The 19,838-nt window shown below is 41.0% G+C and overlaps 1 protein-coding gene across 1 annotated transcript in view; it reads left to right on the forward strand.

Annotated features, from left to right (window-relative positions):
* LOC126195465 (dynein axonemal heavy chain 1-like) overlaps nt 1–19,838 on the forward strand; it is a 963,710-nt gene that overhangs the window by 635,601 nt on the left and 308,271 nt on the right. The window contains exons 43-45 of the mRNA XM_049934091.1: nt 3,990–4,110; nt 4,298–4,428; nt 8,949–9,054. Of these exons, the coding sequence (XP_049790048.1) occupies nt 3,990–4,110; nt 4,298–4,428; nt 8,949–9,054 (358 nt within the window). The remainder of the gene's footprint in view (nt 1–3,989; nt 4,111–4,297; nt 4,429–8,948; nt 9,055–19,838) is intronic.

A 19,838-nucleotide genomic window follows, 5' to 3' on the forward strand; every position in this document is an offset into this window, starting at 1 on the left:
AATCAATGTTGGCATGTTGTTGTTGTTGTTGTTGTGGTCTTCAGTCCTGAGACTGGTTTGATGCAGCTCTCCATGCTACTCTATCCTGTGCAAGCTTCTTCATCTCTCAGTACCTACTGCAACCTACATCCTTGTGAACCTGCTTAGTGTATTCATCTTTTGGTCTCCCCCTATGATTTTTACCCTCCACGCTGCCCTCCAATACTAAATTGGTGATCCCTTGATGCCTCAGAACATGTCCTACCAACCGATCCCTTCTTCTGGTCAAGTTGTGCCACAAACTCCTCTTCTCCCCAATCCTATTCAGTACCTCCTCATTAGTTATGTGATCTACCCATCTAATCTACAGCATTCTTCCGTAGCACCACATTTCGAGAGCTTCTATTCTCTTCTTGTCCAAACTATTTACCGTCCATGTTTCACTTCCATACATGGCTACACTCCATACAAATACTTTCAGAAATGACTTCCTGACACTTAAATCTATACTCGATGCTAACAAATTTCTCTTCTTCAGAAACACTTCCCTTGCCATTGCCAGTCTACATTTTATATCTTCTCTACTTCGACCATCATCAGTTATTTTGCTCCCCAAATAGCAAAACTCCTTTACTACTTTAAGTGTCTTATTTCCTAATCTAATCCCCTCAACATCACCCAACTTAATTCGACTACATTCCATTATCCTCGTTTTGCTTTTGTTGATGTTCATCTTATATCCTCCCTTCAAGACACCATCCATTCCGTTCAACTGCTCTTCCAAGTCCTTTGCTGTCTCTGACAGAATTACAATGTCATCGGCGAACCTCAAAGTTTTTATTTCTTGTCCATGGATTTTAATACCTACTCTGAATTTTTCTTTTGTTTCCTTTACTGCTTGCTCAATATACAGATTGAATAACATCGGGGAGAGGCTACAACCCTGTCTCTATCCCTTCCCAACCACTGCTTCCGTTTCATGTCCCTCGACTCTTACAACTGCCATCTGGTTTCTGTACAAATTGTAAATAGCCTTTCGCTCCCTATATTTTACCCCTGCCACCGTTAGAATTTGAAAGAGAGTATTCCAGTCAACATTGTCAAAAGCTTTCTCTAAGTCTACAAATGCTAGAAACGTAGGTTTGCCTTTCTTTAATCTTTCTTCTAAGATACGTCGTAAGGTCAGTATTACCTCACGTGTTCCAGTATTTCTACGGAATCCAAACTGATCTTCCCCGAGGTCGGCTTCTACTAGTTTTTCCATTCGTCTGTAAAGAATTCGTGTTAGTATTTTGCAGCTGTGGCTTATTAAACTGATTGTTCGGTAATTCTCACATCTGTCAACACCTGCTTTCTTTGGGATTGGAATTATTATATTCTTCTTGAAGTCTGAGGGTATTTTGCCTGTTTCATACATCTTGCTCACCAGATGGTAGAGTTTTGTCAGGACTGGCTCTCCCAAGGCTGTCAGTAGTTCCAATGGAATGTTGTCTACTCCGGGGGCCTTGTTTCGACTCAGGTCTTTCAGTGCTCTGTCAAACTCTTCACGCAGTATCGTATCTCCCATTTCATCTTCATCTACATCCTCTTCCATTTCCATAATATTGTCCTCAAGTTGGCATATGAAGTGTAATTAATCAAGGATACTGCTGCACCTGTGTCCACTTGCAGACGCATAGGCTTGTCATTGATAGTGACGTCTATAAAAATTTTGATGTTGAGGAGTTGTCTACCTGGTTGACGTCCATTGGGGTGTCGTTCAAGCCGTCTGGATATGGCCTGGGTTGGCGGTTGCTGGAGGTGGTTGTTTTTGCGCGACAAACGGACGCTAAATGGCCTTCCCTGCCGCAGTGTGCGCATTGCGCCCAGCGGTCTGGGCAATCTTCTCTATCATGTGTTGAATAGCATGTAGGGCAGGTGGAGACGATCCCCACGACGACGTTGCATGTTGTGTTGTTGCTGCAGTGGCTTCTGGCTCCAGCTGGGATGGTGCGACTCGGCGTCTTGTTGTGGAGGTGGTGTCCGACCGTGGCGGCGGTGGGAGTGTGGCGTTGAGCCCTGGATTGCTGCGACAGCTTCGGTGTCTGTCATGGCCTCATCATGTATTGCTGCTACATCTGCCCAGTACTCCAGTCGACGATCGGTGGCCGTAGAAATTTCGAACTTATAGTCTAATTCTATGACCTGCTCGAGGGACAAGTCTTCTACTTGAGGGCGTCGTGGCGGAAAGCAGCGTCTGGTGCTGCCTGTATCAAGTGGTCATGCACCATGTCATCAGCCTATGATTCCTTGGAAAGATGTGTGTGAAACTTACATTTTCTGCTTGGGACGGCGGTGGCATCGCGGGGCGGTGGGGGCTTCAGATTTCAGCAATCAGTTGTGTTTGAGTTTCCAAAAACTGGTGCAGATGTCCTTGAAAGAATTGTTGCCATTCTGTAGGTGCTGCTGTAGTAACCATGATGTTCGTCGGTTCGTTCCACTATACTCGTCCCTACTGGAGAATACTCAGTATTGTAGAACACTCAGTATAATGTCGTTTATTGAAACTGAACTGCTCTTCTCAAACAATCACTGTGTACACACAAAAACAAATAACTTGTAGATGACTATTCATCAAGAGCGTCGGTGAGGTCCGTCAGAGCTGGTCCTAGCTCGGCGAGGAACTGGCTGTACTGCTGCGGCGCTGGCCTTATAAAGCTGGCGGAGTACTCCAACTTTCCCTGTATCTGTGAGGCGACCTCTGCAGAAAAAGGTTCGCATTAGTCTCCAGCAAGTTCTGTTTGTTTTGAAGAATTGTTTTCCTCTTGGTTGCGCCTGCAAGTGCTTGTGTACGTTATATGGTACACAGGGGTGTCTTGAGTGTAGTCTGCCTGGCAGGGGCCGTCTGTGGCAGACGTAACACATTCATCATCTGGTGTTGTAGAATGTAAATGACCACTTTGAGACAGATATATTTTGTGTCTCATGATAGGAACTGGATGTCTGAACAACTTTGCTATGGTCAGTAAAATTTTTCTTGGTTTGTGACCACATTGTCAGTATGTAAAACTACCAATGTTTTGGTCACTGTTGCAAATGACCTCCTTCAAGTTGTCTGTAAACAAAAACACCTTGAAGAACATTGACCAAAACGTTGGTAGTTTTACATATTGACAATGCTGTCACAAACCCAGAAAAATTTTGACTGTGACAATAGCTGCAGAAGCCTACATTTATATTTAACTTTGCTATGGTGTAAGCCAATCTGGTAAGCAACTTTGGAAACTGAAGACCTTCCTGCAGTAAAGTAACAATTTATGTATGGTCTGAGCTTGAAGTTACCGTTCACAAACTGTGCAGTAAACACAGGCAACATTTCCCAGTTCAAAACTGGATAATTTGGCCCACAGCTTGCTCTAATAAAATGTCCTGAAAATTAAGATCTATATTTACCTTCACTACCCATGTGGCTGTATGTAATGATTTGCTATAGTCAAAAAAGTTTTAAAAATTAGCATCTGAAAAAAAAGAAAAAGGAAAAAAAAAACACAAGCTGTGCAAGTCATGAGAGTGACATAATACTTTTATTGTGCAGTTCATGACTAAAAGAAGAGATCAGTTTCTTGGACCTACCTTGAGACATCAAGTAATTGTCAGTCTGGTAATGGGTAGAAGTGTGGAGAGATAATAATTGTATAGACAGATCAAAATATATTGTAAATGTAATGATTTTTAATGCAAATTTTGTAGCCCCGTATACAGAGTTACTTAAAGTATATTTTGTGTGTTTTGTATGCCTGTCACTTGTCTTATTGGGTCAGGTTCTTTAATATGGGGATTTTCTGTAAAATGAGAAAAGTGTTTTGCTCTAGACACTGTTGTAACCCATTATGCAGACAGTATGGTCCTCCTGTTAATTATCTTTTCAGTTTGTAGCATTGATTTTTTTTTTCCTTTTGTGAAATATTCAAAATATTTTATCTCATAACTATTTGCACAGTGCTTCACACTTACATTGCATGTTTTAACAGGAGTTGTCACGACATAATTATGTGACTCCCACTAATTATTTGGAGCTTCTGTCAAGTTTTCAGCGACTATATGGTACCAAAAGAGGAGAATTGGCAAACGGCATTAAGCGGCTTCAAACAGGTTTGCTCATTAGTCTGATTATTTTAATCATTTTATACCTAAGGTTCTTATCATTTTATTACATACTCTGTGTTTTAAAATTTTGCAATTTGCACACAGTTATGCAATTGTGTGTTAGTGAATAAAAGTCTGTTACCACTATTGACATGTATGAATATAACTACCAAAATTCTGATGGTCTCCATAGGGCTTGACAAGCTTCTGAGCACTGCTGAAGAAGTGAAGCAACTTCAAATAGAGCTAACAGCAATGAGACCAGCTCTTGAAGTAGCTGCCAAAGAGGCTGCAAAGATGCTGGAGAAAATAGCTGAAGACACTGTGAGTACTAAAGCCCAAAGTATATCTTTTCAGTTCAGTTTATTAGTTGGAATGTGCCATTGCAGTGCTTGCAAACAGGATGCACCTCTGCTTAAAGCAATCAACTAGTGAAATTCTAGCTATATAATGGGAGCAGGCACTGTGACTTATGCATATTTTCTGCAGTGATATAGACAACAGCAGATGAGAGTTAGAAAGATTCCTTTACAAAGTTCATTTCTCAATCTCCACCGTCCCTTAATGTCAAGTTTTATTTTAATGTAACATAAAACAACATAAACAAATGAACAAAGTTGCTGCTCACACATAAATAAAATTTGTCTTATCACCCATGTAAAAAAGTGTCAAATGTGAAGTATGTGACATTTATAGACATTTTTGCTGTATTATTTATCACAAGTGTCTAAATGTACACTCTGGGAGTAGTCCGCAGCTCGTGGTCGTGCGGTAGCGTTCTCGCTTCCCACGCCCGGGTTCTCGGGTTCGATTCCCGGCGGGGTCAGAGATTTTCTCTGCCTCGTGATGACTGGGTGTTGTGTGATGTCCTTAGGTTAGTTAGGTTTAAGTAGTTCTAAGTTCTAGGGGACTGATGACCATAGATGTTAAGTCCCATAGTGCTCCGAGCCACTCTGGGAGTAGTTTCTGTGCTAATGTGCATTTTGGATTATTGCACATCTATAAAAAATCGTCCCAAACAGGGATCTGGGGAATACATTGTGTAAATGAATGAATGTACTTATTGTTACCATCATTGATTGCATTAAGATTTTGTACTTGCTCTTGTCAATTTGAGTAAATATGTTGGCAAGCAGACAGGGGAAAGCTGAAAGGAGCGAAGAGTATATGGATGGTCTGAACAAGGAGATGTACTTGAAGGCAGAATCATAGAAATGGAAGAGGATGTAGCTGATGATACTATGAGAAGAATTTGACAGAGCACTAAAAGACCTGAGTTGAATTCCGAAGAAAGCAGGTGTGACAGCTGTGAATATTACCAAATAATCAGTTTAATAAGTCATGGTTGCAAAATACTAACATGAATTCTGTACAGAAGAGGAGAAAAACTGGTAAAAGCAGACCTTAGGGAAGGTCAGTTTGGATCCTTGAGAAACATAAGAACACATGAGGCAGTACTGACCCTACGATTTCTCTTAGAAGAGAGGTTAAGGAGAGGCAAACCTAAGAGAATAGCATTTATAGACGTAGAGAAAACTATTGACAGTGTTGTCTGTAACACTTTCTTTGAAGTTCTGAAGGTAGCAGGGGTAAAATACAGGGAGGGAAAGAAATTTTTAACTAATATAGAAACCAGATGGCAGTTGCAAGAGTCAAAGGGCATGAGAGGGAAGTAGTGGATGAGAAGGGAGTGAGGCAGGGATGTAGCGTATCCTTGATGTTATTCAATCTGTACATTGACTAACGGAAACCAAGGAAAAATTTGTCTTGGGATTTGGGGGAGAACAGATAAACACTTTGAGGTTTTCGGGTCACATTATAATTCTGTTGGCAAAGGATTTGGGAGTGCAGTTGAATGGACTGGACATTTTCTTGAAAGGAGGATATAAGATGAATATCAACAACAGCAAAACAAGGATAATGGAATGGAGCCGAACTAAATTGGGTGATGCTGAGGGAATTAGATTAGGAAATGAGACACTTAAAGTAGTAGACGATTTTGCTATTTGGGCAGCAAAATACATGATGATGGCCGAAGTACGGAGGATATAAAACATAGACTGACAATAGCAAGAAAAAAGCTGAAGAAGGGAAATTTGTTAACATTGAATGTAGATTTAAGTGTTAGGAAGTCCTTCCTGAAAGTATTTATATGAAGTGTAGCTATATGTAACTTTGAAACATGTAAATTAGAGAGATTTAGACAAGTAGAGAACAGAAACATTTGAAATGTAGTGCTACAGAAGAAGTCTGAAAATTAGATGAGTAGATCAAATGACTAATGAAAAGGTATTGAATAGAAAACCAGAATCAAAAGGATGTAAGTTTCAATAGTTGTTCGGAGATGAAGAGTAGTGTGGAGATCTGCATCAAACCAGTCTTTGGACTGAAGATGTTGTTGAGACATGTAGTATATGTTGCGAAAGGAGGAGGCTAATGAATGCAATCAATTTCTTCCTTTATAAATAAAGAATCTTCAAAATCTCATAAGTTAGTGTGCTTTCTTTAGCTTTGCATCTACATCCATTCTCCACTAACCACTATTAAGTGTATGTCAGAAGGTACTCCCTGTCATACACATATTTGGTTGTTTTCCTGTTCCATTTGTTAATGGAGCATGAGAAGAAGGGGTGCATAATGTTATGAGAAGTCTAATCTTTTATTCAAACTCAGGAAGCAGGCTATTGTAGGATAGTCGTCATCTGCCTTCAGTCATCTGCCAGTTTAGGTTTTCCAGCATTTCTGTGACATTCTCCCATGAAAAAATTAACTGATGTCTACGACGTGCTTTACTTATGACCAAATGTATTTGATTATACCATTTCATATCTCAGCAAATTGTCACAGCCAGGTATTTGTATTAGTGGACTGATTCCAATGTGAGTCATTGATATTGTAGTCATGGGATACTACTTTTCTGTTTTTTCTTTGTGTGTGTGTGTGTGTGTGTGTGTGTGTTTGTGTGTGTGTGTATGTGTGTGAGTAGTAGTAGTACAGAGTGGTTATAAGTAAACTTTCACTACTTGGGTCATTGTAGACAGAAAACTGTTTACTCTATGGATACCTAATTTCATAGGCATGATGTTCAAACTATGTTTTGCATGATTTGCATAGTTAGTAGTGTTAGTATCGAGACTTACCATTGGACGCTGCTACTGGAATGATGATATATCTGGTTAAAATCAATGTGCATTACAGCTGCATTCAGTCAGTATGGGTGTGGTCACAAAGATCACCAAATTTGAACCTTTGTGATTTCTGGCTGTGGGGTTGCCTAAAGGATGTGGTTTATTAATAGCATGCTAACACACATTGGAAGTTGAAGATGGGTGTAATGGGGAAGGTCACTAGCATCCCACTTTCCCACTTGAGACGTTTTTGGCAACAGTAAAGCAATCTCTAGTGCAGTTCCAGGCTGTCATGGATGCTGATGGTCATCACATTGAGCAACATTTTTAATCTGGAACGTAAGTATGCTACACAATTAACAAACATTACCCTTTCTCATGGATATTAAAATGTGTTTCTTTCAGTGGTTTATTCATTACTTCTGTTCTGAATATCCTTACAAATGGTTCCACAAAGTTTTATTGCCCTACAAACATTCATTTTCCATGAGGGCTCTTTCAAGTTGCCAGTCTTTACATCCCTTTGATACGTTAAGATCTCACTGATATCTGAGGTTGCTATTAATACTGTGTGCCAAGTCATTAATGTACTACATGAACAGCAGTCTCCCAATACATTTCCTTAAGGCAAATCTGAAGATACAGCTAGAGCTATTGATTATTGTGCATAATAGATAACATGCTGCACCCTCTCTACCAAGAAATCGTCAGTCCAGTGACAAATATGTTTAGTAACCATTAGTATGGTAGCAAGTCATAGGGTTTTCAGAAGTCAGTAAATACTGTTCCACTTGATTGACTTGATCCATTGCTTTCATGATTGTCACGTGAAAAAGTACGAGTTGGTTTTTAAAGGGCTAATGTTTTTGAGGTTTGTGCTGTTTGACATGGAAATTCAAGTTCTCATTAAATTTGACAAAAAATGGATGTCAATAATTTCGATGATAGTTTTGTGATCAGTTCTGCTATCCCTTTTTTTAGGCAAATGTGGCCTGTGCTTTCATCAATGTGCAATTTTCTGTTTGAGGAATGTTTTGCATTTTATGATCAATAATTAAACTCATCCATAAAATCTCTTTAGGATTTCTTCACTTTTAGAAGTTTCAGCTGTTACTGTCTCTCAAACTAATATCTATATCACTTTTCTTTGCTATAGTCCAAGAATTAAAATGAGGAAGTGTTTCTGGATACCCCATTGTAAAGGAACACATGAAAGTGGAATACAGTAGTTGTGCTTATTCAATGCAACTTTCACTTTTGGCTCCCATATTATCCCTCAGTGTCTGGCCACTAACTTTGGTGTCTGGTTAACCAGAATTTCTTCAGGTTTTGTCAATAAGTTTCCACTACAGCAATTTTTTAAGGCCTCACATGTTACCCTTTTGACAGCCAAAAACATTTAATTTAGCATTTCAGTCTGTGTAGTGCTGTGGTTTGTTTTACACCCAATGTGTGGAAATTTGTATAGAGGGGCTGTGTACTATGGATGGTTTCCTCCCATAACTAACTTTATAACTGGGTACCCACCTAAGCAGTGTTGGTTAACTACTCTTATAAATTTTAGCCACAGTTCCTTACAAGCTCCTGTCCAGATTTTATGCTTCCAATATTTAATACCACATAAACTCATTGCTTTTTGTTTGACACTAAAAAAGCAGTGTCATATCATTGGTGTTTATTTTTTTAGGCACTGGGACATGTTTCATTTATTTACAGGCAGTAGCAGAGGAAACAAAGATAGTTGTTCAAAAGGAAGAACAGGCAGCAGCTGTTAAAGCTGAGGAAACACAGGCCATTGCAGATGATGCACAGCGTGATCTTGGTGAGTGTTGTATTATTTGTTTTATTTTAATTATTAGCTATCTTACTTAGATACCAATTCTAGAGTTATAAGTGATACAACATGGGCATTGATATTTCCATTAACCTATTTAAGAGTGTAAGTGGTGATCATAAAGGACAGTCCCAACTCATAAATGTAACACAGATCTTCTTCTAGACTCTTTTTAAATATCAGCATGTTAGATAACTTGTTGCAGTGGTATTGTCTTTGGAAAAATGGCTAACACTGCCACGTGTACACTGGGCTCTGAGGGAATTTCCAAATGCTAAATGAAACCCTGTTTTATATACTTAATGCTGTGCAATGTGTCCACATGCTTAGCTGAGTGGTAACGTGCTTGCCTCCCATGCAGAGAACCCGGTTTCGATTCCCAGCCAGGTTGAAGATTTTCTCCTCTCGCGGACTGGGTGTTGTGTTGTTATCATCATCATTTCATCCTCAACCGCAGCATGCAAGTCGCCCAATGTGGCATTGACTATAATAAGACTTTCTGGCTGAACTTCACCAGTTGGGGCCTCCCAACCAGCAATGCCATATGCTCATTTCATTTTTGCTGTGAAATGTGTTTGGAGTGAAAAAAGTGGGTACCAGCACAGTTAATTGCTGTAAAGAAACGTCAAAACAAAGATCCTTGTGTATCGATGTAATAAATACACCACTCCACAATGAGAGAGTTCTTTTGGACACTTTGCTGCACTTCACAGTGGTTCCCTCTATCTTCAACCACCACAGGTTGTTAGATCATGAACAAGAAAAGCTAATAAGACATTGGCTGTAGTTGAAAAGTGTTAGTGTTACTTTGAGTGACTCGTATCATCAACTAATGTGTATATTGACTGCCCTTATGTATGTATGTATGTATGTAGAGCTGTGCTACTCTACTGTCTGCAATTCTAGGCTGCATTTTTACAAGCCCCTGTCCGCAGCTCGTGGTCATGCGGTAGCGTTCTCGCTTCCCTCGCCGGTGTCTGTGTATGTGCGGATGGATATGTGTGTGTGTGCAAGTGTATACCTGTCCTTTTTTCCCCATAAGGTAAGTTTTTCCGCTCCCGGGATTGGAATGACTTCTTACCCTCTCCCTTAAAACTCACATCCTTTCGTCTTTCCCTCTCCTTCCCTCTTTCCTGATGAAGCAACCATTGATTGCGAAAGCTTGAATTTTGTGTGTATGTTTGTGTTTGTTTGTGTGTCTAACAACATGCCAGTGCTTTCGTTTGGTAAGTCACATCATCTTTGTTTTTAGATATATTTTTCCCACGTGGAATGTTTCCCTCTATTATATGCATAACTTATTTATTTATTTAACATGGCAAGATTAGGACTGTCAGGTCCTTTCTTATATCCAACCAGGTGTTCTGTATACTAAGGCAACAACAGTATTTTGAAAAGGATAGACTGCTACTTACCCATAAATATGACAAATTGAGTTGCAGACAAGCACAATGAGAAAACTGTTGCACAAGAGTTTTCAGCCAAAGCGTTCTTCAGAGAGAAAAACACAGTGCACGTCATGCATATAACTGTTATCTCTGTCCACAGAGGTGAGAATGCAGCTGTGTCAGGTCAAATGAAAGCAGTAATCTGGAGTGGAGTAGGGAAGAAGGAGGGATAGCAGGTCGGGGGATGGAACTTGGCACTGCTTGGAAGAGCCTGCAGTGATGAGATGGTGTTGGGGCAATGCTGCCAGGCATATCATGAGTGAGTCGAGGGGGGGAGGAGGGGAATGGTGGGTGGAAAAGGAAAGGATCAGAAAAGGATAAAGAACCAGTTAGTGCATTGGCATAGAACCGTTCCCAATGAAGGTGAGGGGACATGAACTGAGAGGATGTGATAAAGGGTGCGGAAACTGTTGGGTGGAGGGTGTCGCGACAGTAGCTTATCATAGTGTGAATTTAAATATGAAAACAATCAATGACTGATAAAATTATTTAATTGTATAGATAAAAAATCTACTCACCAAGCGGTGGCAGAACATACACATAAAAGACTGTTATGATAGGCAAGCTTTCGGAGCCAGTGGGTCCTCCTTCAGGCAGAAGGATTGAAGGGGAAGGAGGAAGGCTGAAGGAAAAAGACTGGAGAGGTCTAGGAAAAGGAGTAGATTTTGGGAAAGTCACCCAGAACCATGGGTCAGGGCAGACTTACTGTACAGGATGAGAAGGAAAGTCTTAATTTTTGGGAAGTCCTATAACGATGACAGAATGAACTGCTTCAACATTTTCTTAAAAGCAGCAGAGCACTGAATTGTGCGAAAAGTGCAGGGTAGATGTTCCACTGGCAGACAGGAGTGAGGATGAAGAAGTTTGCAAACGTTTTTATTCTATGAATGGGCACAGCTAGGATACTAGGAAGGTGAGACCTTGTGTTTGTATTATTGGAGTGTAGCCATGTATGGAAGATGAAACGTGGACAATAAATAGTTTGGACAAGAAGAGAATAGAAGCTTTCAAAATGTGGTGCTACAGAAGAATGCTGAAGATTAGTTGGGTAGATCACATAACTAATTAGGAGGTATTGAATAGAATTAGGGAGAAGAGAAATTTGTGGCACAGCTTGACTAGAAGGGATCAGTTGGTAGGGCATGTTCTGAGGCATCAGGGGATCACCAATTTAGTATTCGAGGGAAGCGTGGAGGATAAAAATTGTAGAGGGAGACCAGGAGATGAATACACTAAGCAGATTCAGAAGGATGTAGGTTGCAGTAGATACTGGGAGATGCACAGGATAGAGCAGCATGGAGAGCTGCATCAAACCAGTCTCAGGACTGAAGACCACAACAACAACAACTGTTGCTACTCAGTCCTTGGGCAAAAGTAATAAGAAGTAGTGAGAGCTGCCTTAAAGCATTGCATTAGCAGCCTGGGGCCAGTAGGTGCCAGTGTGGTGATGTGGGTCACAAAAACAGACACACAAAAGGGGATTGTGAGATGAGGATAGTTGAGTGCAACAATAAACTGCACCATGCAAAGGTAACTGGGTAGCGAGCAGGTTGATGTCACCACACCAGGGCAAGTATCATGTTATTGGCAATGTGCCTAGGTACTGGGATTTAGTGAAACAAATGACACCAGAGGCTTATAAATAAGTCTGAAATTTGAAATGGGCCATTTCTCATTGCCAGAGACCAGGAGCACCACTATGATACCGAAGCTATGCTGGGCATTGAGACAACTGGACGTTGCCTGCAGTAGCTGTGGGCTTGAGACAGGGCTGTACCTGCTGTCAGCACTTAGTTCTTCACAGGACTTGGTGTCACAGCCCTGCCAACCTGACATCTGTGCCTGCTGAGTTTCTCGTAGGACTTGGCACCTTAATGTCAGCTGATATCCAACTCCTGCCAGAGAACAGTGAGTCAAACCCAACGCACAACTGTCTCCACCTGCCACAGCGGTGAAGGGAGCCGAGTGAGGGGCCACCAGGGCTCTGCACTAATGAGGGAAGTGGTGCACCACTGATGTCAATGGCCGTTGCCTCCAGAAGACACTGACCTGCCACAGGCCAGCCATCAGCAACATAGGGGCCTGATCAGCATTCAGGTCGGAATCCACTGCCCATGCATCAGTGCTGACTGGAGCAACTGAGAGGGAGGCGGAGGCATATGTGCCTGCTGAGGCACGAGATGTAATGTATTGGAGTTAAAGTGATCCTTTATTGTCAACAATGTTTCCACTGGATCCTCCAGCCCAACACTCACTTCTCTTACTCTTTAGAGTGGTGTCAGGAGCAGCTGCAGCTGCTGACAAGATCAATAACTGTACATGGTTGGTGTATACGACCTTTCAGGGGTGCACCAGAGGCAATTCCATGAGAGGTACTAGTGAGGGCAAGGAAAGAGGCAAAGAAGAAGTGGGAGGATGAGCAACAGGAGAGGGAGTTCCAGGTACCTCATGCTCAGTGTGCACTGAAGCCAAGGAAATAACTGATATTTATTGTGATTTCTGAATATTGTTCTTTTGTATGTAGTATAGGGCGTTAACAGTTTAGATAAGGTTCTGTGTTGATTTTAGGGTAGGTTATCATTAGTGTGTTAAGACTTGCTATTCAGAGACAGCAGGCTTCTGGGGGGAAGGGAGGTGATACAGATTCCTATCCTCAGTTTGTCGTATGGGAGAACAGCCGGAAGAGAAGAATGCTAGTTTTGGCAGTGCTATGCCTCTTCACTGGGGACAGAATGGGGCTGCTGCAAGATCATAACCTGAATGGTGGAGTCCTATTTTCCATGCAGACAAATGTTGTGTTATTCAGTCACAGTCCGCCTCCAGAGCTGAGTTGTCAGTGTGGTAGAATGCCATTCAAGGGGCCTGGGTTTAATTTCTGGCAAATTCGGAGATTTCCTCTGCTCAGAGTCTGGGTGTTGTGTTGTCTTCCGTATCATTTCTTCCTCATTGGCACACAAATCACCAAAGTCTTGCACCAGATGACTGGTCTACCTGATGGGAGGCCCTAGCCATACACACCATTTCATTTCATCCAGTCACAGATAGTCATTAAGTTTAGTGTTTAAAGTGTGGAACTTGCAGAGTGAAATTAGGCAGTGGAGGAGGTCTTCTCAGGGGTACAACACTAAGCAGTTTCAAAGGAGCACAGGAAGTTACTCAGTGCATATGTATGACTAAAGGAGCAGATAGCAGACACAGAAGGAGATTGGAATGGTACTGCACGAGTCCAGGAGGACACCAGACACAAGCGATATAAGCAAATTGAACAAAACTGTGGAGGCCGCAAGGGGGTTAGTAGAGGCAAATAAAATAACTACGGAATGGGAATCCATGCAGATCATGAACTTCGAGAGCAGCAAGTTAAGTTAAGTGCATGCTTCAACAGCATACTAAGGATAAAAGGATTATGCCAGGGCCTCATCCAGCACTCTAAACTCGGATTTGGAAGTGATACAAACATAGATGCAAGTATCAGGTGCAAGAATAATGATAACAAAACTGCTGCAGTCACTAGGATATAGTATCTGGGATGCAAGGGTGGAGTTAATGATCTTGCAGGAACCTTCCCGTCATGCGTTAGATAGGCAGTTAAGCCCACTCTTGCTGTCAACTAAACAGTATCTGAAGGGGTTGTGAAAGGTACAAGGTGACCAGAATGACAGCTAGTAGCATAGCCAAGCAGCCAGAACTTGCTCGTCTACTATCGTGGTACTATGGTGGGCATAACAAGGGATTATGTGGGGTTGTATGTACCAGTAAAGATACCAGTAGTGAGGAAGGATGCATTGTTTAGGTGTTACACAGTGCACACTTATCTATTGAAGTTAGTGTCAGTTGGAAAACTTGTGCACTTGAGAGGGGAAGGAATGCTACTATTGGATTTGCGGCATATGAGGATTGATATGTGGTGATCACAGAGGATGAGCTTTAGCAATGTCAGAGCAGGGTAGTAAGCATGTGCCTGACTTGCAAGATAGCAGTAGGTGGGAGCACATCATGCAGTTGTTCTGAGGCAAAATGGATGCACGTCCTTCCCAAAAAGGGGTGACCAAATCAGAATCTTATTTTCAGAGAATGAGTTTTCATTGGATATACTCAGTATACAATGTCACAGCAGCATAGTTGTGCTGATCAATGGAAACTCATGGGGGCAAGACGTTTAGAGCTGTGAGGTGGTGGACTGTTAAACAATGGGACTATGTGTGATATTATGGGACCCACATTTCATTTCCAGCTACTATAATGGGGGTTACTCTGTCGAATGTGACATAGCCACAGCTGTATTGGTAAGATAAACCTCTAGATGTATTGTCCAAACAAAATCATGCCTTACTTTATGACACCTGGGAATCAAGCCTGGACTATTCACTAAGTCAGGTGATAGCAACATATGATGGGCAGATCACTGCAAAGTAATTGTTGCAGCATGTGGAACTGTATTGGGCTGGTGGATATTAGGTAACCATGACATGTGTAGCATTTTCTATCCTCATAGTGACTCTTTGTTGTGCCTAGATTTGATGTATTTGAAATGACAAGCCGTGTGAAAACCCAATCCAGGAGTAGTTCAAGTTCTTGTAGACTGGATTCCCCAAGCAACGGATGAAAGGTAGATTAACAAAGTTGCTGATTAATATAGTAATTATGTAGTAGTTAAGAGTAGCTGATTTAGTATTATGTGTTTGTTTTACAGATTAAGGATAAAGGTGATCCGGGCCACAGTAAGAATAAGACCTGAGGGACTCATCACCGTGGAGGGGGACAGTGCAGTGATGCAACCCGGTTTTTAAACAAAAGTAATAAGTCTTTAGCAAAAGTAATAAGAATGAGTAAGAAATTTGCCATAGGGCATTTCGTTAGCAGCGACAGGCTTATAAGGCCATTGTGGCAATACGTGGGTCACTATAACATACACACAAGAGGATTGCGAGATGAGAATAGCTGAATGCAATAGAAAACTGAAGCACCTTCACGAGACTTGGTGCTATGACCCCACTGTCCTACCGTGTGCACCTTCTATCACCAGTGCTGCATTCCAAGTGACAACTGGTGCCTCAGCACCAGCTACTGTCTGACTCCCACCAGAGGGAAGCAGGTCGAATACCGCACACAGCTGTCTCCACATGCTGCTGAGGTGACTGGAACAGAGTGAGGGGCAATCACGTCTCCACACCACCATGAGAAGTAACACCACTGATGTCAACAGCCATGACCTCCAAAGGCTGTCACTCAATCACAAGCCTGCTGTCAGCATAGCACGGTGCCTGCTCTCTGTTCAGGGTGGAAATAAGTTTCAAAACTTTCTAAGGGTGGTAGGCAGACGGAAGTCTTGTGGCACTCACCGCTGTATTCTCTGTGCAGTTTAAATGCTCATTCAAAATTACACATAAATCTTCACCAATGAAGACAGATCATCATTCATCTAAGCAATCACAGTATTTATACCTTTAGGTCAGGTACTTGGCCAGAGCTGGAGGTTATTGGTGTAGAAATGTTATTACAGGAAGACAAAACTGATGAAATATCATGGACATACAAGGGAAACAAATGTAGGCCTAATTGGACCCCTGTGGCACTCCAAGATCATGTTCCCAGTACAATTTTTCATTACCATAGACATCACTTTGATTTCTGGTTTTCAAGTAACTGTCAGACCACTTCTTCATGGTTATATTTCAAGCCACTTCAATGCGCTGTCTGACAAATTTAGCTGTCACATTTTTGTGACCATTATATCAAAGTTGACAGTATAAAAAGATTTGCTGAAGTTTACTAGTGGCAATATTGTGGTTTCACAGTTGTCCATAGCTTATCTCAGGCCATCAGTTACCTTGATTAGTGCAGTGATTGTACTGTGGTGTTTGTAAAAACTGGACTATTATTTGTCAAATAAGTAGAATCACACAAGTGTTCAGTAATTTGGCCACTAACAATATATTCTATGCCTTTGGGAATGACAGATAGTATGCTGATTGATTGGTAATAACATGCCAATTGTGGGTTTTCAGTCTTAGCGATAAGTCAGAGTATACTTCTTTTCCATGAATTTGAATATATTTCATTCATGAGTCAAAAATTAAATATGCCTATTAAGGCAGGTATTAAGCTGTCAGTGACATTCTTGATCATGGGTATGCTAATACCATTGTTGTTTATCACTTTGTAAGAGATTCTCACTATCAGTGTTCGTGTTATGTTATGTTTATTGTTGTGTGTTTTAAGTGGAAAGCTTTCTGGTTCGTTATGTAGTTATGGTATTCTTGTGGCTGATAGTTCATTGGTGCGTGCAAGTTTGTAGGGAAGCAGCCTACTCACGCCATATAAAATTCATATGCTTTCCATTGTGTGCCAGCCTAGTCCGCTGTAAGTAGCTATGACATCAGGAATGTTGCGAAATACCTTAAAAATAAAGTAAATAATCTGAAATGTTAATATCATGTCAGGAGTGGTGCTAAAATAATAATGTGTTAAGTTTCAGTTTTCAGAATTTGGACGTTTTACGTAAAAATCATCGGTGCAACAGGAAGGAGCTAGAAACTTCAGAATTTATATTCGGATTCCTTTTTCATTGTAATTTAATAGAAACAGCATGCTGGATCTCACAAAGTGATATTTTGGTTGAAATTCATGATTTTCTGTTTTGTGTCCTAAAAGTTCGGAAGCAAGATAGATTAAGTAAGTGATTAGATAAAGCTAGGAGTTTAGATTTAGGCATAATGGAGATACGCTATAATAACAAAGATGTGAGAAGTTTCAAAGAGGTAGTTATAAAACTATAGCTGTAGTGTTAAAACTACAGCTGTAGTGTCTCTCCAAAGGGCAAGTTCGGAGTTCATCTATTGCATGTAGTACAACTAAATGAATTCTCTCGTCAAAAGTATTTAACCTAGCCACATTAGAATTTTGTTATAGATAATTACCTGTATGCTGATCGCACAATTAAATCAAGAGCTTCATTGGCCTTCAGTGAATGAAGCAGTTAATTATTTAGTAAATTGAAGTGGTGGTTTGCTAGCCCAGCGGCTAGTCAGTAAGGCAAATGTTGTCGGCTGCTACTTCGGCGGTCCGCACCGTGGCTATGTAAATAAGAGCGTGCAAGCTAGAGTAAGGCCACAGTTCTCTTCTAGGTTCATATCAGAGTGCACTCCGTGTCAGAAGCCGCATCGCATTTGTGCAGTTGCCAGGAACAGCCTTGGATGCCATATTACGTAACTCGATATGCACTTAACAATAAGGTCACATTGGGGTAAAGTGCTAATAGTGGAATGACTTCAGTGATTTATTCTCAGTTTGCGTTTGTCGTATTTTCACGTGTCAGTGCAGGACGGACTTTCTACCTTTACTAGCGTGCCGTTTGATGAGTGTTAACATCAAATTTTGGTAAACATTCACTTTGAACATTTACATTGATAACGATTATTGAACAGTTTCATTATCTAAGGATATTAGGATCCATGCAATAGACTCTGAACAGCTCTGATAGTACAATAGCTGATAGGGGTAATCTTCTGTCTGGAATTTTATGCTTTATCGTTTTCAGAATATAGTGAATATTGTTATAGTAAACTGCATTTTCTATGAATCCCAAACATCATCCTAAATCCTCAGAGTAATGAACTTCAATAATCAATATTCTCCATCAGAGTGGGCACAGTGGACTCTAATTACAGGCATCACATTTTTGCTAATCACTTGCCTACGTGATAGTTAGAGAGCCTGTGTAGAGAACAGCAACAAACATACGATAGGAAACAATTCTTTATTTTCCACCCGCCGCCCCACAAGTTGATAGAGAGCAGAGAAATTCATTCAGTTCATTGCCTGAGACCTGAAAAGTGGTTGCTGATTTTGATTTTCAAACAGCTGAGCTACAGAGATTCTTCCACAGAGTCGCTATTGCCATATTACTGCATGCGTAAGAATGAGCATGCCTGGTTTTGGCATTGTAAATGCATTGCCTCACCATGCTTCATAGCTTTCTGTATTCTCCACATCCGTTGTGTTTCAGAGTTGCCTTATATCACCCGTGAGCAGTATCCCTGTTGTTCATCATTTGATGTATTTCTGTTGTCAGCCAAGGAGCAGGAGATTTTCTTACACAGGCTGTGTATAGGAGCATGTATGTTGCATAGAACAGTGAGTTTGTGCATTTTACCTTCAATTGTGGGCTCTCTGGTTATTTGATGCCACGAGGTTTCTGAGCAGTTGCCTGTTTGAGTGTCATGATCTATTTGTTTAGTTTCTACAAGTTATATGTGCAATTTGATTTCTGTGGGCAGCACAGAGTAGGCCTTGAATATTACATCGTATGCTCAGAGGCCTGAAGCTGAAGTTTGACCTATATCTGCTACTCTACCGCCCCCCCCCCCCCCCAGTCAAATGTATAATAGTGTGACTGTGAACTTAATGGTGTGTAGATTATAATGGAAGACTTTTCATATAGTTGCAACTAAAAAGTAGGGATTGTCTCTCAACAAGTCTATGTTCTGGTCTCCCATTATGATATGTTTGTATTGACACTTATTTCAATGAGCATGAATTTACCGGTAGCCTGTCTTTCTTTGCTTGGGTTTGATGTGCTTAAGACTTTGGGATCGGTTTGTATATAGACTCCGACACCCCTGCCATGTTTGTTTGATCAGTCCATCCTGTATATGCTGGGAAATGAACATATGCAGCGGATATGTGTGGTTTTAGCCATGTTTCAAACAGGATAATTATATGAATGTAGAGGTGGAGGGAGAGTAGACCCAGTTCTTTGTAAAGTGCAGATAAAGGATGGATGTTGGAATGAGCTACTAACAGCTCTGACACATACTGCTGACCTTTTTGGAGGAGGTTGCCTGACAGGTAAGACCTCGAGTATGCCTCTTCCTGCAGAGTGAAACACTGACCTGTATTTCTGGGTTGCCGTGTTCCTTAACCAGTGGTGTCCAAGAGGTTTATGCCCTATAGCAATTCTTGCTCACAGCACTGAAGCAGCTGAAACAAGAGGTTACGATTTTGCGAGGTTAAGGAAATATAGCTGAAATAGTAATTAATATGAAAAGTTAACCCTCTATATTAAAGGATGAAACATAGTGTGTTGTACAGTTCAGGGTGGCAAGGGAGAGGTGTGTTATTTACAAGGCTGATGCTGCCAGCAGAGAAAAATAAATCTAACAACTACAAAATTAAAACAGAAAATGGCAGTTAAATTAAATATAACTGAAATAACACTGATTGTAATTTTGTTCTTGGTAGTTTGAACAAAGAAGGTGGGTGAGTGATGTGACCAAAGAAAATAGTAATAATTAGTGTACTGCTATTACAAACTGGTAGAGA

The sequence above is a fragment of the Schistocerca nitens genome, chromosome 7 (assembly GCF_023898315.1).
Source record: "Schistocerca nitens isolate TAMUIC-IGC-003100 chromosome 7, iqSchNite1.1, whole genome shotgun sequence".
NCBI lineage: Eukaryota > Metazoa > Arthropoda > Insecta > Orthoptera > Acrididae > Schistocerca > Schistocerca nitens.